General features: G+C 67.1%; 3 protein-coding genes across 3 annotated transcripts; 2 read left to right on the top strand and 1 right to left on the bottom strand.

The window, feature by feature from the left end:
- Positions 1-1,366: 1,366 nt before the first annotated feature.
- Positions 1,367-8,936, bottom strand: PES1 (pescadillo ribosomal biogenesis factor 1). The gene is made up of 15 exons (XM_075167163.1): positions 8,830-8,936; positions 8,276-8,355; positions 7,904-8,057; positions 7,697-7,806; positions 6,497-6,668; positions 6,151-6,240; positions 4,996-5,112; positions 4,745-4,822; positions 4,226-4,315; positions 3,887-4,017; positions 3,608-3,733; positions 3,263-3,447; positions 2,995-3,140; positions 2,503-2,670; positions 1,367-2,054 (listed from the first exon to the last, which is right to left on the bottom strand). The coding sequence occupies exons 1-15, from the start codon at positions 8,851-8,853 to the stop codon at positions 1,968-1,970; spliced, it is 1,758 nt and encodes a 585-aa protein (XP_075023264.1). The 5' UTR covers positions 8,854-8,936; the 3' UTR covers positions 1,367-1,967.
- A 1,718-nt stretch (positions 8,937-10,654) lies between these two features.
- On the top strand, positions 10,655-14,346 carry TCN2 (transcobalamin 2). Its single transcript, XM_075167162.1, has 10 exons — positions 10,655-10,870; positions 11,578-11,764; positions 11,867-11,947; positions 12,058-12,200; positions 12,287-12,448; positions 12,531-12,706; positions 13,360-13,534; positions 13,645-13,837; positions 14,010-14,131; positions 14,229-14,346. The coding sequence occupies exons 1-10, from the start codon at positions 10,816-10,818 to the stop codon at positions 14,288-14,290; spliced, it is 1,356 nt and encodes a 451-aa protein (XP_075023263.1). The 5' UTR covers positions 10,655-10,815; the 3' UTR covers positions 14,291-14,346.
- An 847-nt stretch (positions 14,347-15,193) lies between these two features.
- On the top strand, positions 15,194-18,312 carry SLC35E4 (solute carrier family 35 member E4). Its single transcript, XM_075167082.1, has 2 exons — positions 15,194-16,061; positions 17,672-18,312. Exons 1-2 carry the CDS (start codon positions 15,449-15,451, stop codon positions 18,097-18,099), a joined length of 1,041 nt encoding a protein of 346 aa, XP_075023183.1. The 5' UTR covers positions 15,194-15,448; the 3' UTR covers positions 18,100-18,312.
- The last annotated feature ends 3,252 nt before the right edge of the window (positions 18,313-21,564 follow it).

Below are 21,564 nucleotides of genomic sequence, written 5' to 3'. Positions count from 1 at the left end.
AAGCGTTACCCTCCTCCTCTCCCCAGGAGGAGGGCAGCCATGAACAGGCCTCAGGGCTGTGCGTAGGCCCCGGTGAGGAAATGGGGGGGGGGTGGTTGTTTTGGGGGAAAAACACAAGATTTAGGGGAAAGGTGGGGGGGATAACACTGCCGATGCCAGGGCCGCCGACCCCCCCGGATGCGCGGAGCGCATCCGGGGGGGTCGGCGGCCCTGACATCGGCCAGGGCAGCCCTAATTTCTCCATGTATTGCTTTATTTCAGCCAAGAACCCCAAAATAACCTCTCTTTCACCCAAAAAATCGCCCTCCTGGCCTCTTGCTGGAGGAAGGTGGGAGAGGAATAGCGAGCCCTAAAAACCTTTGCCTCGTCCCTTTGCAAGCAACCCAACAGCGTCCCAGTAGGGTTGGAGGCACCTCTGAAGGTCAGCTGGTCCAACCTCCCTGGTCGTGATATGTCCATGGATGGAGACTCCACTGCCTCTCTGGGCAACCTTGTGCCAGTGCTTGGTCACCTTCACGGTGAAGAAGTGTTTCTTGATGTTCAGAAGAACCTCCTGGGTTTCAGTTTGGCTCCGTGTCCTGGCATTGGACACCACTGAGAAGAACCTAGCTCTATCTTCACACCCTCCCCTCAGGTATTTATGCTCATTGATAAGGTCCCCCTGAACCTTGTCTTCTCCAGTCCCAGCTCTCACAGCCTTTCTTCCTAGGAGAGATGCTCCAGTCCCTGCATCATCTTGGTGGCCCTTTGCTGGACATGCTCCAGTGTGTCCATGTCTCTCTTGCACTGGGGAGCCCATTGCTGGACACAGCATTCCATGAGTGGCCTCACCAGCACCGAAGGGCAGGATCACCTCCCTCAACCTCCCCCAACACTCTTCATGCAGCACCATTATCCCTCGTTGCCCCAAGGGCACATGTTGGTGGCTCACTGTCAATGCGGTGCCCACCTGGACCCCCAGGTCCTTTTCTGCTGAGCTGCTTTCCAACCTGGAGGCCCTCAGCATGTCCTGGTGCCTGGGGCTGTTCCTCCCCAGGGGTAGGACTTTGTGCTTCCCACGGTCGAACAAAATGGACTTGGCATGGAGCAGACCCTTCCCAAACCTGCCGCTGGGAACAAGGCATGGCAGAGAGTGACAAGGAGCAAGGTAACAGTGCCACGGGTGGTGGCACCGGGAGCAAGGACCAGGCTCTGTCCCTTCTGCTCCACCTCCCACCAGCCGTACCCCACACCTGGCAGACGAGGAGCCATCTCCAGCCCCACGTGTCTCAGATGAACTGACCCGCACCAGGACCGGGCAGAGCACCGAGCGCAGTGCAGTCGCGCCGCCATGGCCGGGAGGGAACAGACAACACATGCCACCAGGGAAGCGTCACCTTCTTTAATTAAAAATAAAGACACAAGAGAAGTAGGGCCTGCCATGTGGATGCTGGAGGGCAGCTCTGGGGTAGGCAGAGGACGGGCTCCCCTCTGCCATGGACTCCTCTCCACCAAGGCTGGGGCAAAGCCCCGCTCTTTGTGCCAAGCCTCCAAAACACGCCGCAACGCCCCGCCAAGCCGGGCAGCCCCCGGGGAGCTCCTGCTCCACCGCGGGGGCTCAGCTCCTCCGCTCAGGGCTGTGCAGATTCAGAAGGAACAATCCCGGAGGGACCTGCAAGACCCCAGAGCTCTCCTTGGCTTCCTCCTCCTCACTTGCCACCCCTGCAGGCTGGGAAGCAGACGTGGCACCAGCACGAAGAGGACAGTCCTCATGACACCGATCCCGCAGCCCAGGCCAGGCCGGGCAGTGGCACCGGCAGAAGGGAGCCGAGGGAGCCCCGGGAAAGGCACAGCGGGAAGTGTATTTACAGATGGAGAATGTTTTAATTTAGCATTTCTGTCCCAAGAACAAAGCTGAGGGTTTTTCACCCAAATGCGATGGTGTCCGCAGGGAGCAGCCGGCCCCCGCGGGGAGCCCCCGGGCCCCGTCACGCTCTTCGCGCCTTCTTGCTTTTCTTTTTCTCCTCTTTGAGGGCGGTGTCGTGGGCTTTCCTCTTCGCAGCGAGTTTGTTCGCCTGTGGAGAAACCCCCCCCCGAGACCCACAGTCAGAGCGGTCTGCAGACACCGAGGGCTGCTCTACCCTCAACCCCACCAAACCCTGGACCCATCTGCTGCTGGCACCCGGGCCAGGCGTGGGGCACAGAGGGGCGGCAGCTTCACTTGCTGAGCGCAAACCACAGCCCTGAGGGAGACGAGGAGCTCTGCCCTGCCAGGGTCGAGAGACCGCAGCCTGGTGATGCCAGGGAAGAGGCTCGTAGAGCCTCGCCCTTGCCCACCCTCGCTCAATGCCCTCACCGGGTACAGAGAGGAGCGGAACAGGCAGCCCAGAGCTGGCACGGCGTCAGAAGCAGAGGCTGCTGCCTCTCCCCCGAGGTGGGGACAGACCCGGCTTTAGCGATCCGTAGCTGCAAGCCGATTTGGGAAGAGCTAGCACCAGGATCCAGGCAGCCCTACGCTCGTACCTCTCGGACTTTGCGCTTCTTGCCAAACATGATCTTCTTGTAGAGGTATTTCTCCCTCTTCTTCATCATCATGATGGCAAGACGTTTCTCCTCGCTTTGCTGCTCCTGCTCCAGGCGCTGCCTGTCCTCCAGCCGCAGCTTGCCAGCGGTCACCTTCACGGGAAGCGCCTGCGGGGAGCCAGAGAGCTCAGGACCCCGGACACCGGGAGCCCACCACCCTTCCCCAGGGACAGATATTTCCACGCTATTCACTGGGGGCCACGGAAGAGCCGCAGCACCCTCCGGACCAGGCGGCAGGCCCAGGGCGCTGCAGCTCATGAACATAGGTCCAGGACCCAGAAGTGTGGCGGCTGTCGCAGGAGCAGCACAGCCACAGCGGTCCCAGAACAGGGACTCGGCCGGGACGCCCCGCAGCGAGCGGAGCCCAGCAGGGACAGCGCTCACCAGAGCTGCCTCCTCCTGGGGCTCCCACCCCGCTGCCGGGAACTGTACCTTGTCGCTCTGAGTCTTCTGCTCTTCCATCTTCTTTAACTTCATCTCCTCTTCCTTTTCAGACTCGTCTTCCTCCTCCTCCTCTTCTTTCTCATTGTCGTCGTCCTCTTCCTCCTCTTCTCCATCTTCCTCCTCACTCTCTTCATCTGCAGAAAGCCCACCGTTACCAACAGGAGAGCAGTCGCTGGCGCCGGAGCAGGTACAGCCCTGCCGAGGCAGCAACGCTGCCCGGCTCCTCAACTCCTCCGACCTCGGAGCCTCGCATCACCTGGGTTCTCGCCCCTCTGCATGGCCAGCAGCTTCAGCTTCTCGGGAGGGACGTAGTCTCCTTCCTGCTCCGTCACGAAGGGCGAGAGGTGCGGGGGCAGCAGCACGCCAGGGAAGTAGTCGGCCACGGGGAGGCACAGCTTGGCATTGACGGAGTCGAAAACCCACTGAGGCTGCAGGTAATACCTGTGGGGCAGAGCGGGGTCGGACTCTTTCCCCCCACCCCAGGCTCTGGAGCCCACAGGGCTGCAAAAGAGCAGACAGAGCGTGGGACAGCTCTGGGATGGCCAGGGACACCCGCTAGCCCAGGTGGCCATTCTGGGGACAGGCCACCTGCCTCACCCACCTGCCAACAACCTGCTGCTCCACCCGGGGCCGGTCAACAATCTGGTGGGTGATGGAGGGGTCGCTCACGTCGTAGGTGGCACCAATGCACAGGGACTTGTCCCAGGAGACCTGGCCACCAAAGGACCTGCCAGCAAAACCCAGCGAGGAGTCAGGCAGGCAGGAAGGACCTGAGGGTCACCTTGCCCACAGGACGTCAGGCAGATCAGCCTCAACGGTCCCAACAGAGAGGCTGGGAGAGGCCAGCACGGGGTAGCAGGGCTGCCTGCCCACCACGTACCGGATGACGAAGGCCAGTGGCTCTCGCGGCACCTCCCTGTTGAGGAAGAAGCGCAGCCCTTCAAACAGCTTTTTGTGCTTCTCCAGGGCCTCCTGCTCCTTCTTCCTTGTGTCCATCTGCTCTGCGGTCTCCTGCTCAGAGCAAAGCATTCAGCCTACTCCCCACAAACGGCCCCTGCCAAGCCCCTCTCCGCAAGGAGGGCTCTTGGATGCTGTCCCCATCCTCCTGCCAGTGCCTCCCAGCACCGCACCAGGCCCTGCCAGCCTCTGCCTGGCACCAAGACGTACCGCAGACAGGATCACCCAAGGCCAGGGCTGAGCTTCCCCATCAGGCTCTTACCCCCTCCACCGGGAACTCATCCATCTCCACCTCGTCCTCGTGGGTTGGTGCCACCACACGGGCCAGGCTGGCACTCAGAGCCGACAGTTTCTGCAGCGGGAAGGGACCGAGAAAGTGTCACACCCAGCCAGGGCTTTGGGGATGGGAAAAGGGGCAGCCTCACGGAGGAAGGAGAAGGCGATTTCTCAGAGCAAGAGGTCAAAAGACCTCCTCCCAGGACTAGACAGACATTCAGCCTCCTCCATTTACTGTCCCACCCTGCAGTCCCCACTGGGGCTTTGGAAGGTCCCTCGCCATGCAGGGGGGAGGCCAGTGGCCCCCGAGGCCAAGCACAGCTCCTCCCTTGGCCAGCATGAGGGGGCAAGGAGTTTGGGACCAGTCCTCTCTCCGTGCAGGGATCAGGCTCTGCTCCTCAGCCCCCGCACGCCAAGTGCCCCATGCCAGGAGGGGGTCTGCGGTCAGGACACCAAGGCAATGCAGGGTCCTCCCATGGGCCAGGGTGACGGCAGTGTCCCTCACCTCCAGGTAGCTCTCCGAATCCATGGCGTAATCCTTGCCCTCTGCGGGCTTCAGCTCAACATCAGCTTGGCCATCAATCTGGGGAGAAACAGAAAGGTGGGGAGGCAGCTCCCAAAACCAGAGCCCCCAAACATCCCCCCCTCCATCACCCTCGATCCTCCAACACGGGCTTGCTTGCCACCACCCGCACCGGGTGGTCCCACCAGGCTCAGGCCAGCATGGTGCGTCCCCGGGGCAGGAGGTGGCCTCACCTTGGGGGGGTAGAGCAGGTTGAGGGAGTGGTAGAGGCGAAAGTTGACGAAGCCCAGCAGGGTGGTGTAAAACTCGGTGAAGGTGGCCATCACACGGTAATCCACGTCTGTGGGGTGCTGCAGGCACACGGGAAGGGTGAGGACACAAGGAGTCCCTTCTGCAGGGACGGGGTCCTGCCCGGGGAGGAGGATCCTGCCCCCTTCACAGCAAGGTCTGGAGATCCATGGCCACCGCCAGACCTGGGCAGGGAGAGCTCTCCGGGCTGCTACACAGGGCCCTGCTGCCACCCCTCTGTGAAGGAACCTGCTGGGACAGATGGAGCACCCCATCCCATCACGGATGGGGACCTTGGTGGCTTGGTCCAGGGTCCCTGCTCCTCCAGGTGAGATGTACAGGCCATGGCAAAGCAGAACAAGAGCAGGGCAAGGAGCCAAAACCCGGCAGGGACCCAGCCAGCCCCACAACAGCCAGAACTCAAGGGAGTGAGAAGCAACGCTGGCTGGAAAGGACATGGGTTGGCCGAGGAGATGCTGCAGGGGTGAGCTGGGGAGGTGAGACCCAGCGCGGGACGTACCAAAGGCCACAAAGCTGGAAAGCCTCAACCCAACTGTGCCAAGCCCTGGAAAGCCCAGGAGTGAAACGAGCGGGCGCTGCTGTGAGGGCGAACTCCTGCGTGCCAAGGGTCTTGGCAAGGCGCAGCACAGCCACGCAGCTGTCCTGGCACGGTGGCACCCACAGCTCTCCCCCTGCCCTGCCACCTGCCTGGTGGCAGAACCACCCTGGCAGAGGGTGCGGGGTCTGACTCGTCTCTTCCCTCAGTGCCACCAGCCTTGTTCCTGCAGGTTAATCTTTAATTGCTGATTAAGGCGCATTTTTAATAACTGACAAGAGGAAATAAGGAACCGGGGAGACTGGTACAGCCAGGCACAGGGACACGGGTACAGCCATCCCGGGGGGCAGAAGAGGGTTGCGTCCCTGCACGCCTTCTCAGCGGGGCCTCGTGGTCTCCACCATAGGCTGGGCACAGCCTCGCCTGCCTCTGCGGCGCGAGAGCCGCGGGACGGTCCCTCGACCCTTCCCCGGCCACAGGGAAGGGAGCAGCGAGGCAGCGCAGGTCCCACACGGATCCTGCCGGGCTCTTCCCAGGTACTCACATCGTGGGCGAAGGTGTAAGGGGTGATCCAGGTGACGGGCTGCCCCAGCACCTCGGCCTGGTAGTAGATGCCCTTGATGGAGAGGAAGACCTGGCAAGGAACAGTGGGAGCGCTAAGGGGGAGGAAGGCCACGGGTGCTCCCTTGTCCCCGTCCTCGTTAACCCCTCTCCCGTCAGCACTTTCATCACGGGAGTGTCACAGACAGCCTGGCAGGACTCGTTCCCCACCTGAAGCTGCCAGCACAGCTGGCCCTGTGCCCTCCTGGCGCACAAGTCCACTGCCCCCGCCTCCACGGCCCCCCCGGGGCAGGGAAGGTCTCGGCCCCGTCCCTCCCCGCAGCGCCCACCTTGCGCAGGGAGCGGGAGGCGATGACGTAGTTGAGGAACTCCACAGCCAGGCGCCGGCAGAGCTGGATGGTCTGGACATGGCACTTGCCCGTCCGCGGGAAGGTAGAGAAGAGGAAGCACATGGAGAGGGCATCGTCCAGGTCCCGCAGCGCGTCTACGAAGGTTGGGTACCTATGCCCGGGCAGGAGGAGAAGGAAGAATCACACCCAGCCCCAGTGTCCACCAAAAGCTGCTGGGGCTGGTGCAGACCTCGCGTGAGAAAGGACTGGGCACCGTGGAGCACCCATCTCCTGCATGTCCCACCAAAGCTGGTGACCCACAGGGTCGGGGTGTCCCTCCTGGGTGCTCGGGGAGCCCATGGTCACACAGGGACCTCGAGGCAGCTCCCTGGGGTTCAGGGCTCTCCGGGCAGCCAGGAAGCTCCCTGGCGAGGGGATGGCAACACCCCTGATTGCAGGGCGGGTGTAAACAGGTCTTGGGCACCCACAGGCATTGAGCGTTGGGGAATCTCAGCCTGGACCCACCGAGGACAAGCGTGCCTGCGGTGCGGCACGCGGCGCTCCTCGGCCAGACGGACGAGGCCCAGACTCAAACGCTGTGGTCGGAGGGAGACGGCGCGGCCCCGCAGCTCGAGCAGCGGTGCAGCCGCCAGGTGCCCAGGCCATCTCCCCTCCCGAGCACGGAGCTTGTCGGGGCAGTGTCTGTCTCTCGGTGCTGTTCCTCTGTCCCCTCTCTGAGACAGCACGGCGAGGTCCCAGGCATCGCCGGGACAACAAAGAGACCTGCCAGACCAAGTTCCCTCCCTCCTGGGTCCTCTCCTCTATCATTGCCACCAAATTCACCAACTCCGACGGCATGATTCACCCTCCACCAGCCCTCCCTCCAAGGGTGACCCTGGAAAACACTGCTCAGGGAGAGAAGGAGAGCTCTCAGCATCTTCCTGGAGATCCTGGAGCCATCTAGGACGGCCAGGCACAGCTCTCTGCTCGCTCATGCTTTGCTACAGCCAGTGTGCAGGACGCTACGGCCTTCTCCTCCAGCCCAGAAACACCGGTTTCCACCAAAACCCCCAGAACTGCTGTAGGAGGCGGATTCCCAAAAAGGGACGGACACGGCGAAGGCTCCACAGGTGCAGGTGGCTGCAGGGAAAGCTCCTCCCAAAAGAGGACGGCTCTGCTGGGACCTGCCCGGTGGCTCACCTCTCCTTCACGATGTGGTCGAGCTTGTAGCTGGGCTTGTTGTCCTTCAGTCGGTCTACGGTGCTCCACTCGCTCTTCCCGTACGCCTTCCGGAGCTTCCGGACAAACACCTGTGGGGAGAGGGGGAGGGAGGGGGCTCTGCGGGAGAGGACGAGCCCCGAGCGGCCCCTCGGGCACCACCCCGGGGGGCTCGTGCAGGATAATTACCTTATACTCCCGGAACTTGTTGACGATGGGCTCGTGAAGGAGGAATTTGATATCCTTGAGGAGGTAGAAGGTCCTGGCTGCGGTGGAGCCTTTGTTCACTTTCTTCTTGTGCTTGGGCTCGTGGGGGTAAATCCCCTTCAGGATGCAGAGGCGCCTGGTAACGGCGACGACGAGGGTGAGGAAGCGAAACGCCCCGGGGCCTCTTCCCTCAGGTGGGGAAGAAACCCCCAAATTCGGCAGCCTGCAAGGCCGGGAGAGGCCGGGCACGCCACCGCGCTCCCGACGGAAAGGGCCGCCCCGGGCGCCCGATCCCCGGCTGCTCCCCCGGGTGGGAGCCGGGGCGCGGGGGCCCTGGGGGGGTCCCGGGCGCACCTGAAGTCGGGCAGGCTCAGCTGCAGCTTCTTCCGCGCCCTGTTGCGGGTGATGTAGTTGGTGGCGGATCCCCGCTCGTACTGGGGAGAGACGGGGGCGTCGGGGGGGCTCGGCACGGGGGGCGAGGGGAGCCCCGCGGCCGGGAGGGGCAGCCCCGGAGCCACTGGGGGCGGAGCGGGAGGAGAAACGGGAACCGGGGGGGGGGGGGCAGAACGGGACCACCGGGCACGGCCAGCTGGGGAGGGGGCGGGGAGACCGGGCACCGGGTGTCACGGCATGGATGGGCACTGGCACCGTGGGGGGCACCGGCACCGGGTGGAGGGGCACGACATGGGCGGGCACCGCTACCGCGGCGGGGGGGCGTCACCGGAGGTGGAGGGGGGGCGGGCACGGGCACCGGAGGGGGGAGGGGGGGGCACCACAGGGGAGGGCACCGGGGAGGACGGGCACGGGCACCGGGGAGTGTGAACGTGGCCACGGAGCGGGGGGACGGGGAAAGGGAAGGGGGGTGCTCCGGGGCCGCGGGCGGAGGCGGCCGGGCCGCCCCGCGGTACCTTCTTCTTCTCCAGCCCGCCCATGGCCCCGCCGCCGCCGCCGCTGCCCGCGTGCTCCCGGCGCGCCGCAGGCCCCCGGCCTGCCCCCGCCCTGCCTGCGCCCGGGGCCCGCGCCCACCGGACCCGCCCCGCGCCGGTCACGGGGGCAGAGTGGGCAGCGCGGGCAGGGCGGGCAGCGCGGGCAGCGCGGGCAGGCGGCGGCGGCGGCTCCGGCGGGGCCGGTCAGGCGCGCCGCGGGCAGCCCGCGCGGCCTGGTCGGAGGGGTCCTGCGGCGCGGGGCACGCTGGGATATTGCGGGGCTGCGCGGAGCGTGCCGGGATGTAGCGAGGCAGGGGCCCGGCGGGGCCGGGGCGGCCCGGGGGTCCCGCGGGGAGCGGGGGTGGCGGGACCCGGCCACCCGCAGGCACGGGACGCTGCGGTGGCCCTGCGGGGTGGCGGGTCCCCGGTACCCGCAGGGACAGCGGGCTGGCAGGTCCCTGGCCGGCGCTGCCCGGGCCCTGGAGGTTCCCGTGGCCGCCCCAGCTGGAGGCAGCCCCTGGGGCCGGGGCAGCGGCCCCGCTCCGTCCCCCCCGGCCCCAGGGCACCGGCCCCGGCGGTCCCCGTCCTCTAGCGCCTGGCAGCCGGCTGTGGGGCGAGTGCGGGTGGCTCCTGGGGGAAGGCCCGGCTGTCCCGGCCTCCCTCAGCCCGCGCTCTGGAGGCCCCTGGCCGCCCCACGCCCGCCTCTTTCTCCCCAGCGTCTCCCCGGTCTCGGAGGGTGAGGGACGCGCATGGAGGGGTTTGTCGGTCCCAGCCCACCGGCACCCCCGGCCCCGCCGCTGTGGGCACGGCGTTAGCGAGCCCTCACGGGCGTCCCCGAGCTGGGGGTGAGGTGCCTCCGGGAGGTGTCGTGGCCCTTAGATTCCAGCCTGATCCCCAGGGGGGGATGTGCCACGTCTGACACCGCGTGGGGCCGCGGGTAACGTGAGCTTGGACCTGACCCGCGGCGGGTCCCTGGAGCTCCTTGTTTGCCCCCGGGTGGGCCTTGGCCCCCCTGCGGGGTTGCAGCCCCCCAGGGTGACGTGCGCTGCCCTCCCTGGGTGCTTCTGGGTGCCTCTGGGTGCCACACACCCTCCTGCATCCCCCATCCATCCCCAGTGCCCTCCAGAGAGCAGCTGACCTCGGTGGCGGGAGGGGACAGGTCACCTCCCTGCCCAGCATCACCGGGGGGACACCCATGGGTGTGCCCCGGCCAAGATGTGCCCTGGGTGAGGGTCCCTGCTGTGTCCCAGGGGGGTGGTGGAGGCAGGGAGCCCCGTCCTCAGCCCCTGCCAGGTGCAGGGGTTTTGTGGGGGGCAGGAGGGAGTCCCCACTTCCGAGCCTGGGTGTCCCCGGGTGTCCCCGGCAGACGGAGACCTGAGCCCCAGCAGCATCCCGGGACCCCCCTCCCCTCGGCTGCGGGGGGATTTACCTTTTGGGGTTCAGCACCCCCATATCTGCCGAGCTGGGCTGATTAAGCCTCATTTTCCTTTTCAATAAAAATCCAGTTCCAGGCGAGCAGCGGAGTTACTGCTTTCAAAGGCTGCGGGGATGGAGGGTGCTGGATTTTGGGGGTTTTCATCCCCCTTTTTTTTTTTGGGCTAACTTTGTCTGGTGATTTTGACCCCAACGCCGGCAGTTTGGGTCTCGCTGCCCCAGCCGTGGTGCGGAGGGCAGGGAGACCTCGGCGCTCGCACGGTTCGTGCCGGGTCAGGGAGCCGGGGGGGGAAGAGCAAACGTGAGCACCTTATCTGTGCCCCAGCGCAGGGCAGCCCGGCTTCCCTTTGCTTCGCCTCCAGCCAAAGTCCTTTCCCGTTTCTGCTGACTTGGCCCCGGTGTGCGGAAACGGCTTCTTGTGACACCTTCCCGTCCCCGGCGGTGACCCAGCTCGGCTTGGCCGGGCTCTGCCTGCCTCTGCCGGGCTGCCAGCCGTGCCGTGCCGTGCCACGGCACCCACCGCCCTGCTTCGGCATGTGGCTGCTCCTCGTCCTGCTGCAGGCTGCAGCCCTGCCTGCCCAGCTCTGCGGTGAGTACGGCAGCCGGCCACCGCCTGCAGCCCCCGGACCCCCACATCCTGCCTGGGGACCCTGCTGGAGCTGGGGGTCTCACCCGTGCGGAACGGTGCCTGGAGCGGGTCCCTGAGCTGGCTGTGGCGGTGGAGAGGTCCCCGAGCAGCGGGGTGGGGGGGACGGGCACCATCCCATACTCCAGCCCCGTGCCCCGGCCCCAGGGAGGACGTTGGCCTCGTGAAACCCCTCCAGTGATGGGCTTCCCAGGGCTGAGCTCGCCCACCGGGGTTAAGCCTTATTCCTGTGCCCCCTTCCCCCAAAGCCCAGAGCCAACCTGCCCCGCTCCTGCGCCTGCAGCCCCCACCACACAGGTCCCACAGGGACAGCAGTGCCACCCCAGCACCCTGCCAGCCCCACGGGCATGGTGGGAGGGTGGCCATAACCAGGCTTTGGGTTCTCCGTGCTCCCGCCTCGTGTCACAGCTCTTATTTTGTTTCTTCCCCATATTTTGGGGGGAGTCTTGGGGTTTTAGGACTCGAGGGAGGGACGCAGAGGCCACGGGGTGCACGGCAAGGTTGGGGTGCTGGGTCTCCATCGCTTCTGTGGCCCCACGCAACCAGTGCCGGGGGCCGCAGATTCCGTGGGGCCGGTGCTTGGGATGGGGTCGGCCCCCTCCTGCCCCCCCTCACCCTCCGCTCCCTCTCCCCGGGGCCGTGGGGGGTAGAAGCCCCGCGGGAGGCGGCAGCGGTGCGGGCACTGAGCGCCCGGCTGCTGGGGCTGGCGGCGGACCCGGCGCGGGACCCCGACCCCAGCGTCTACCTGGCCCTTCGCCTGGCCGGCGACCACGACCTGCGCGGGGAGGAGCGGTACCTGGCGCGGCTGCGGGACGCCTTCCAGCACCGCTACAGCCGGTAGGTCCTGAGGGGGCCACCGGGTCTCCCCCATGTGCCCCTGGGGGATGTCCCCTGTCCCCCACGCCGCCCCGGCAGCGCGGTGACCCCGAGTCCCCGCAGGAGCCTGCAGGCAGCCGGCTGGCCCCACGCTGCGCCCCACGGCCACCCCCAGCAGGACGCTGCGGCCGCCGAGCACAGCACGTACGTGTGCGTGTCCCACGGGGACGGTCCCCTCCGCTGTCGGGGTGACAGCCCCCCGGCGCGGTGTGGGGGCTCCGGCTGCCGGTGAGAGCTGACGCGGTGGCTTGCAGGAGCGCCGAGGTGGAGTGGCCGGAGACGGGGCGGCTGGCGCTGTACCTGCTGGGGCTGCGGGCCACTTGTCCCCCGCCAGAGCCCGGTCCCCAGCGCTCACTGGTGACGTGGTTGAAGTACTACCTGGAGGAGGACTGGGCAGGTGATGGCATCCCCACGGGGTGACCGCCGGTACCTCCAGCTGCGGGGCCACTGGTTCGCCCTGGTGACACGACACCTCGTCCCCAGGCTCCCGGCGGCACGGCCACCCCCTCACCAGTTACTACCAGTACAGCCTGGGCGTGCTGGCGCTGTGCGTCCATCGCAAGCGGGTGCGGGAGGAGGTGATCCGCCGGCTCCTGGGGGCCGAGCAGCACGGCAGGTTCGGCCATGCCGGCGGCAGCACCGCGGGTAAGGGACCCTGGGGACAGGCAGGGTGGTAGCACCCCGGGGGCAGGCGCGTGGCAGCTGGGGTGACACCGCGTCCCCGCAGACACGGAGGCGGTGGCGGCGCTGGCCTTCGCCTGCCTGGAGCGGCAGCGGCTGGTGGGGGCCAGGCTGGCAGCGGAGCTGCGGGCGGCCACGCACCGGGCGAGGAGGAGGATGGTCGAGGCGCAGGGCTGGGACGGCTTCTTCGGCAACGTCTATAGCACCCCGTGGGCCATGCAGGTGGGTGTCACGTGCAGGGGGCCTCCAGGGTGGGGCATGGGTGCAGGCACGGGTGCAGGCATGGGTGGGAGTGAGGGTGCAGGTGTAGGTGCAGCTGCAGGCAGGGGCGGAGTTTTGGGACCCAGGTGTGAGTGGGTGCGTGGGTGCAGGACTGGGTGCGTGCTCAGGTGTGGGCACGGGTGCAGGTGCAGGCGCAGGCACGGCTGTGAGTGCAGGCCTGGGTGCAGGTACACGCTGGGTGCAAGCATGAGCATGGGTGCAGGCGTGGGTGCAGGCACAGATGCAGGCATAAGCAGGGGTGTGGGTGCAGTTGTGGGTGCAGGTGCAGGTACAGGCATGGGTGCAGACGTAGGTGTGGGTGCAAATGTGGGTGCAGGTGCAGATGTGGGTGCAGATGTGGGTGCAGAGATAGGTGTGGGTGCAGGTGCAGATGTGGCTGCGGGTGCAGGTGTGGATGCACACACAGGTGCAAATTTGGGTGCAGGCATGGGTGCCTGGGCAGAGGCAGCTGCCCCGGGGCAGGGGCTGGGCAGGCAGGCGATGCTCAGCTGCAGCAGCCGCAGCAGCAGCAGCGCAGTGCCCACGGCCCAGGGCCCCGACCTGCCTCCCACCTCGGGCCGCTGCCCCGCCACCTTCCTCCCTCCCGCTCCCAGGTCTTCATCGCCACCAACACGTGCCGGACGCAGCCGGCGTACGGCCGGGCCATGGCTGCGCTGCTGGAGAATCTGGACGCCTTCACCACCGCTGCGACCATGGCCCAGGCGCTGCCGGCGCTGCACGGCCGCTCTTACCTGGACATCGCCTCCATGCGCTGCTGGCAGGAGCCGGGTAGGAGCCAGAGCGGCGCGGGGAGACAGGGGGGAGCTGGGATGGGGTTGGCACAGATGCCACCGCGGTGGTGGCTTGGTGTCCATCAGCGCCGTGGTGGCTTCTTGCAGACATGCTGACGCCCGTCGGCCCTGAGCCACCACCTGAGGTGCCGGGGAACAAGACGGTGTGGCTGGTGGTGGAGTGCCCCGAGCCGCGGTGTCCCCAGCGCCGGCTCTACGACCGCCCCGTGCCCGCGCCCGCCGGCGCCTCCCTCCTGGACGTGCTGAGGGCGGCCGCCGCGCAGGGACCCCACAACTTCACGTACGTGGCCTCGTGTGCTGGGTTGGGGGGACCCTCTGGGTGTCCCTGGGTGTCACTGCACCCGTGCCATGGGCTCATCCTCGTCCTCACGGCCCGGCTCCCTTGGCAGCAGACCTGCCCCACCACCGGCAGCACCGGGGCCGGACCCTCACCCCCCTCTCCCACCCGCCAGGTTTGACACCCAGGACACCCCCCAGGGCCCCTTTCTGAGCAGGGTGCTGGGGCTGGAAGCCCAGCAGCAGAAGCGGAGCTACTGGCAGCTCCTCACCGCCCCCAGCACCAGCCTGCAGATGGGTGAGTGATGGGTGGGGGTCCCGGGGGAGGCGGCGGGGGTCCCGGTCAGCCCCCACGGCCGCTCTCCCACCCGGGGCTGCTGCCCCTCTCTCCGCAGGTGTCGCCGACTACAGACCTCGCGACGGGGAGACCCTCATCCTGCGCCTGAGCCAGTGGTAGAGGGCGGGGGGGGCGATGGCAATGAAACGCCTGCCGCGGGTGCAGGACCTGCCGGCTCCCTGCCTCCTGCTTGTCCTGCGCCCCGTGTGCCAGCGCCCCAAATCCGCCCGGGGAGGAGGAGGAGGGGGAGACACGATGCCCTGTGTCCTACGGGCACGGTGGGGTGGGAGCAGCCAGACCAGCAGCTCCTCCAGTCCCGGTCCTGCTGGGAGGTGGGGCAGGCAGCCGCTGGGAGCGGCCGGTTCTGGGGTGCCCAAAGCAGCTGCTTTTGGGGAGTCGGAGCCAGCGCTGCTCGTCCCTGGCAAGCTGCCAGCCGGGGCCGTCCTCTCTGGGGGGGACCCCCAGCCCTCCCCATTGAGCTCCCACCCACCCCGAGGGCTCGGGGACCGTGGTGGCCCCAGTGCCACACGCAGCCCAAAGGGGACCCCCTGGGTGTGTCCCAAACCTGCATGATCCCCCCCCCCGGGATCCCAAAAAAACACCCGGGGCAGCCGGCAGTGAGCGGAGCCGGGAGAGGCGGTGCCCAGGGTGGGGGGGGCCGCTGCGGTTTGGGGTCAGGGTGCCGATACCAGGGCGGGTGATGCTCCCGGGCCGGCGGTGGGGAGTGATGGCGCCCGCACCACCGCCCGCCGTGAGTCAGCCGGGGGCTCTGACGCAGTCCCACCGCCGCCGTCGCCATGGAGGCCGCCCGTGCTCCGGCTACTACCGGCCCAGCCGCTCCGGCGGCGATGCACGGCCGCCAGTTCCCAGCAGGCCCCGCCGTGCCAGGCGGCATCCCTGGGCGTGCACCCCCCCCCACACCCCCATACACCCACGCACCCCCGTACCCCCGTGCCCCCGCAACCAGGCAGCCGTGACGCGGCGGCGGCCCCGTGGGGAGGAGCCTCCCTCCCTCTGCTCCCCGCCATCACCAAACTTTCCGCTCGCTCCCGGCCGCCGGTGCTGCCTCCCTCGCACATGGCACCGGCGCCCCAAGACTGAGCCCCGCCACCACCCCCCGGGGCGGGTGACGCCACCGCTGCCGCCGGCAGGAGCCAGGAACCCGCTACCGCCGCCGCCGCCACCGCTGCTGACTCCCGAGGCTGGCGGCTTTCGGCACGGCGCGGGAGGACGGGGCAGAGCGGAGAGTGGCAGCGCGGGGGAGCGGAGCCGGTGCCCATGTGCCTGCGGTCCCGGCGGGGCGATGAAGCAGCGATGACGGCCGGCGAGAGGACCCTCCGGCCCTGGAAACCCGACCCGGGGCAGGCGGAGGGGGGTCAGCCACCCCCGGGGCCCTCGCTGCCCCTGACCCTCACCGTCCTGGCCTGGGTGGGCACCGGCACCACCATGGCCGGCCTCAACAAATGGATCTTTGCCACCCACGGCTTCCGCTACCCGCTGCTGCTGTCGTCCCTGCACATGCTGTCGGGGGTGGCCGTGGGGTACCCGCTGGGCTGGGCGCGGGGACCGTCACCGCCGGCGCCCCGGCCCCGTGCCAGGATCTACCTGCTCAGCCTCACCTTCTGCACCAGCGTGGCGTTGGGCAACCTGGGCTTGAGCTACGTGCAGCTGGACGTGGCGCAGGCGGTGGCCACCACCACCCCGCTGGTCACCCTGCTGCTGTCGGGGCTGCTGGGGGGCCGGCGGCACCACCCGCTGCAGTACGCCGCCATGGGGCCCGTCTGCGCCGGGGCCGCCTGCAGCATCGCCGGCGGGCTCCGCTTCCACCAGCCCGGCTGCGGCTTCCTCCTGGCCGCCACCGTCCTCCGCGCCCTCAAGTCCATACAGCAGAGTAAGTGCCACCCGCCCGTCCCTGTCCTGCACGCCCGCCCTCCCTCCCCCGGCACGGCCCCTGGGGCGCAGGGGTGCTGGTGTCACCCCAGTGCCACCCTGGTGCTGGTGCCACCCACTGCCCATCCTGGCACCGGTGCCACTCCATTGTCACCCCAACCCTCGTGGCACTCTGGCCCCCAGTGCTACCCCAGCCCCAGTGCCACCCCCATGCCATCCCAGTCCCCGTGCCACCCGCTGCTCCCCTTGGCCCTGGTGCCACCCCAATTCCAAGGCCACCCCATTGCCACCTTGGCCCTGGTATCACTCGCTGCCCACCCTGGCTCTGGTGTCACCCCAGTGTCACCCCAGCCTCAGCACCACCCCCTGCCCACCCTGTCCCTCATGCCACCCCAGTGTCACCCCAGTGCCACCCCCTCCCCATCCTGTCCTGCTACCACCCTAGTGTCACCCCAGCCCAGTACCACCTCTTGCCCACCCTGTCACTGGTGCCACCCCAGTGCCACCCGTGCCCCCCCTCGGGGCTGTGCCGTGGTTCTGGCCCTGAGATGACCCCAGTTTGTTGGTGACGAGCAAACACGTTGGTGTCCCTGTGGTGGCCCACGGGCACTGCTGGCTCCCAGTGACACTGTCCCGTGTCCTGTGGCCAAGGGGGGGTGGCCATGCCTTAGCCTGGCACAGGGACACCCAGGCTGCCCCATCCCCATGGGCTCCCCGCTCCAGCACCGTGGGTGGCCGGGTCCCCTGCGAGTCCCCGTGCCGAGTGGCATCGTCCCCACGCCGGGCCCCGCTTCCCCGGGGACTCCGGCAGCCGTGGTGCCGCCCGGGCCGCGATGTCCTTGGCAGGCGGCGGAGAGGAGCCGGCCGGGTTGTTTTTCGGCCGGGAAGGGAGCGTTTCCTCCGGAGCCGGTGACTCAGGCGGGCACCGCGGGGGACGGGCTCTGGCGTGGGGCCGAGCGCGGGGCGCACGCCCCGTGCCATCCCCAAGGTCCCCGGGGGCAGGGGGTACCAGGGGTGCTGTGGCCACCCGAGGGACACCACCGCCCAGCACCCACCCTGGTCCCCTTGTCACCCGTAGGACATGGAGAGTGGCCCCGGGGCGGTTGGGGGCTGCTCCCGCCCCCCCGGGGACACGGCACGTGCCCCCCTGTGCACGCCTCTGCATGGCAGCCGGCCCGGCTGTGCCCGCTGTCCCCGGATGACTCGGGGGGGACACGGGGACGCAGAGGGGGTCAGGCCACACGCCCAGAGATGTTGCTGCTGGCTGCAAAATCAGCCAAAAAAAGAGGATGGGGGGGTGGGGGGTGAAAGCCACGTTTGGTCCAAAACGGGGTGGGGAAACTGCCCCGTCCAACCCTGCCCTGCGGCACCTTGGACCTGCAAACCAGGACACCCCCAAACCAAACTGGGGCACCGCCTGAACCAGCGCACCCCCAACCCCATGGAAGGGGATGTCCCCCCTATTTCCCCATTCCCGGTGACATTTGGGGATTTCTTAACCGCTTGGTCACCGAGCGGGGGCTCGTGTGGGTGGGTGCCCCTGTGGGTGCGGGGTGTCCCCACTGGGACGGTCCGGGTGTCCTGCTGACTGTCCCCGTCCACCCTCCCCAGGTCTGCTGCTGCAGGAGGACCGGCTGGACGCCCTCTCCCTGCTCGGCCTGACCTCCCTGCCCAGTTTCTGCCTGCTCTTTGGGGCGGCCATGGCGCTGGAGGTGGGGCCCTCCTGGGAGGGCGTCCTGCGCTACGACGGCACCCTCTGGGCCTGCGTCCTGCTCAGCTGCCTGGGCTCCGTCCTCTACAACCTGGCCACCTTCTGCATCCTCTCCCTCACCTCTGCCCTCACGGTCCACGTCCTGGGCAACGTCACCGTGGTGGGCAACCTGCTGCTCTCCCGCCTCCTCTTTGGCAGCCACCTCAGCGGGCTCAGCTACCTGGGCATCGGGCTGATGCTGGCCGGGATGTTCATGTACCACCAGCCGGACCTCATCGCGGCACGCTGGGCGGCACGGCCGGGACGGGGCCCCCCCCGGCGGGAGTAGGGTCCCCGCTGGGGAGGGGGGCAGACGGGAAGCCAGGGGCGAGCGCGGCTCTGCGGGTAAACGGGCTGCGTGCACGGGTCAGGGCATGCGGGCATGCACGGCTCTGCGGGCGCAGGGGAGGGCTGGTGCGCGTGGGACTGTGCACATGGGTGTGCTCGAGTGCACGGCTGTGTGCGCACGAGTGTGCCGGTGTGCATGGCGCTGTGTGTGCACACGTGTGCTCGAGTGCACGGCTGCGTGTGCACGAGTGTGCCGGTGTGCATGGGTGCACGGCTGTGTGTGCACATGAGTGTGCCGGTGTGCATGGCGCTGTGTGCACACACGTGTGCTGGTGTGCACGGCTCTGTGTGCACGAGTGTGCCGGTGTGCACGGCTCTGTGTGCACTTGTGTTTTCTGGTATGCATGGTGCTGTGTGCACACGTGTGCTGGTGTGCACGGCTGTGTGTGCACATGTGTTTTCTGGTGTGCACAGTACGTGTGTTGGTTTGCACAGCTCTGCACACGTGTGCTGGTTTGCACAGTTGCGTGGGCAGATGTGTGCTGGTGTGCATAGCACTGTGCACGTGGACGTGCTGGTGTGCACATGGGTGTGCTGGTGTGCACGGCGCTACGTGTGCACCTGTGCTGGTGTGCTCGGCTCTCTGTGCACGTGTGTTTTCTGGTGTGCACGGATCCCTGTGTACGCGTGCTGGTTTGCACAGCTCTGTGTGCACACGTGTGCTGGTGTGCATGGCGCTGTGCACATGGATGTGCACAAGCTCTTTGTGCACACGTGTGTTGTGTGCACAGCTCTGTGCACGTGCTGCTGCTGTGCATGGCACTGTGTGCGTGCGTGTGTCTTGGTATGCACAGCCCTGTGTGCACACGTGTGCCTTGGTGTGCACAGCTCTGTGCACGCGTGTGTGTTGATGTGCACAGGCTCTGCGTGTGCAAGTGGGTCTGTGTGCACAGCTCTGTGTGCGTGTGGGCACGTTTGGGTGTGCACAGGCTCTGCAAGTGTGAGTGGGTTTCTGTGCGTGACTATGTGTGCATGGGGGCACGTGTGTGTTGGTGTGTGAAGGGTCTGCGTGTGCAAGCAGGTCTCATGCATGTGGGAATGTGTGCATTGGTATAGACTCTGTATGTATAAGCATGTCTGTGTGCATGGCTCTACGTGCATGTGGGCGTGCACGTGCTGGTGTGCACAGGTTCTGTGCGTGCAAGCGTGTTGCTGTGTGTGCAGAGCCTTATGTGCACATGTGTATTGGTGTGCACAGGCTCTGTGCACGGGAGCATGCGTGTGTTGTTGGTGCGCACGGGCTCTGCGTGTGCAAGCAGATGTCCCGCACGTGGGCAGGGGTGTGCTGCTGGGCACGGGTACCGCCTGCACAGGTATGTCTGTGCAGAGCCTTATGTGCAGTGTGCTGGTGTGCACAGCCTCTGCGCGCACGTGTGCACCGACTCTGCGTGTGCAAATGCACCTCCAGGCGTGCACAGCTCTGTCTGCGTGAGGGCACATGTGTGTGTTTGTGTGTGCAGGCTGACAGGTACCGGTGTGCGCCCAGGCTGGGCACGCTCAGGGATGTGGCTGCGGATACACGACTCCGCACATCCAACTGCTGTCCCGCCTGGGGAAACACAGAGCAGTGTGTGGGTGTGCACGTGTGTGCGCGTGTGTGCACGTGTGTGTGCACGTGTGTGTGCACGTGCGTGTGTGTGTGCACGTCTGTGTGCACGTGTGTGTGTGCACGTCTGTGTGTGCACGTGTGACTGTGTGCACGTGGGTGTGTGTGCACGTGTGCATATGTGTGCACGTATGTGTGTGTACGTGTGCGTATGTGTGCACGTGTGTGTGTGTACGTGTGCGTGGGGTGTGCACGTGCGTGTGCGTCACTACTGAGCTCTGCTGGCTGGAGTAAACCCGGGGCCGTGTGTACGCACGGTTCTCGTGCTCGAACAAGACGCCCGGGGACGGGGCAGGTGAGTGTCCCCGCTCTTGTCCCCAACCCCACCGTGTCGTGCCGACCCCACGGGGCTGCCGGTGGTGCTGCTGGTGTTGTCGTCGTCCCCACCGTGCCCTCCCAGCCACCACAGCTCCGGCTCCGGCCCCGTCCCTCCCAACTTGCCGTGGCTGGAGCTGGCAGGCGCGGGCAGGGCTGCCTGCCCGTCCCCAGGGCTCCCTCGCAGAGATGGCGAGAACCCAGCAAAGGGGACGGGGACGGCTCAGACCCACCCGCCATCGCTCCAGGACAGTGCCAGGCTGTGGCATGGCAGACGCTCACCTTGGCAAAGGGACATCCCAGCGTGCGTACGCCCTGGCACCAACACCGGCACACCTGACGGGCGCAGCGGCACCACTGCATGTGGCGTCCGTGGTGGCTGCTGCCACACTCACCGACTCCGCGCCAGGGCCGAAGGACCCAGCTCTGATTGCACTTGTCCCAAAATAAAGCTCTATTTTTGTCGTACTCCACCCTTGGCTCCCGGCACGATCTCCCACCCGAAATGCACGCCGGCATCGTGGCAGGAAGGGAGGAACCACCCCGTGTAGGGACGGGAAACTGAGGCACAGAAACGCCTCGGGAAGCCCCACCTCGCCAGGGGAAGTTGGGGCCACCGTGTCCACCGCGGCCGGCGTCTCCATGCCCCAGTGGAGGGAAAGCCGCAGTTTCGCAGCCCCAGGGATGGCACTAGGACCCTCGTGCAGGACACGGGAGGGACGCGGTGACGGGGAGAGGAGTCACCGGCTGCACATGGCCAGAGAAGGGCCAGTCCTGCTGGGAGCCAGAGCCGTCCGCCCGCAGCGCGGCTTTGCCCTGCCCCGGGGCAGGGTGACGCTGGGGAGCATCCTGTCCCCTGGCGTCACCCGTCCAGTCCTTCTCCAGCCCTGTGACTCACGTCACCCCGCAAGCACAACCCGCTCCTCCTGGAAACTCCCTGTTCGCTCCCGCCCTCTTTCCCAAACAGCAATTTTCTTCCACTCGTCGGGACGGCAAGTTTTGAGGCTGCTTCCAGAAGCATCCCGGGAACGGCTCCTTCCCCAGCACACGGTGAAGGAAGGGCAGCTTGCCGGGCCGCCGCGGTGCGCCGGTGTGCCTACCACCGGTGCCGCCTTCACCGGGGTGCCCCAGGGCCGCGGCTGGAGCGGTGCCCGTTCCGCAAAGCACTCAGAAGGTTATGGTCAGAGGGCCCCTGCTCTGGCCCAGAGCGTGGCAGCCACAAGCCTATTTGCTTTCTGGGCTCACATTTCAGAGGCTTTTCTATAACGGGGAGGGTTGAAAGTCGTTTTGGTTTTCCAGTTCCTTTCAAAAGGTGGGTCCCGATGTGGCCCCAGGGACGGGGCTGGGGGGAAACTCCCTTCCCAGGCATTCCTGGGACCTCCCACCCGTGCTGTCCCCTGCCAGGGGATGGGAGGAGCGGGACCTGCAAACAAGCCCACCCGCGGCATCGCTGGGTCGAGGAGCCCTTCCCCGGGGAATGCCCGC

This window comes from Calonectris borealis, chromosome 18 (genome assembly GCF_964195595.1).
Source record: "Calonectris borealis chromosome 18, bCalBor7.hap1.2, whole genome shotgun sequence".
NCBI classification, from domain to species: Eukaryota; Metazoa; Chordata; class Aves; order Procellariiformes; family Procellariidae; genus Calonectris; species Calonectris borealis.
The sequence above is the reverse complement of the archived record's forward strand: the minus strand, read 5'-3'. Positions and strand labels throughout refer to the sequence as shown.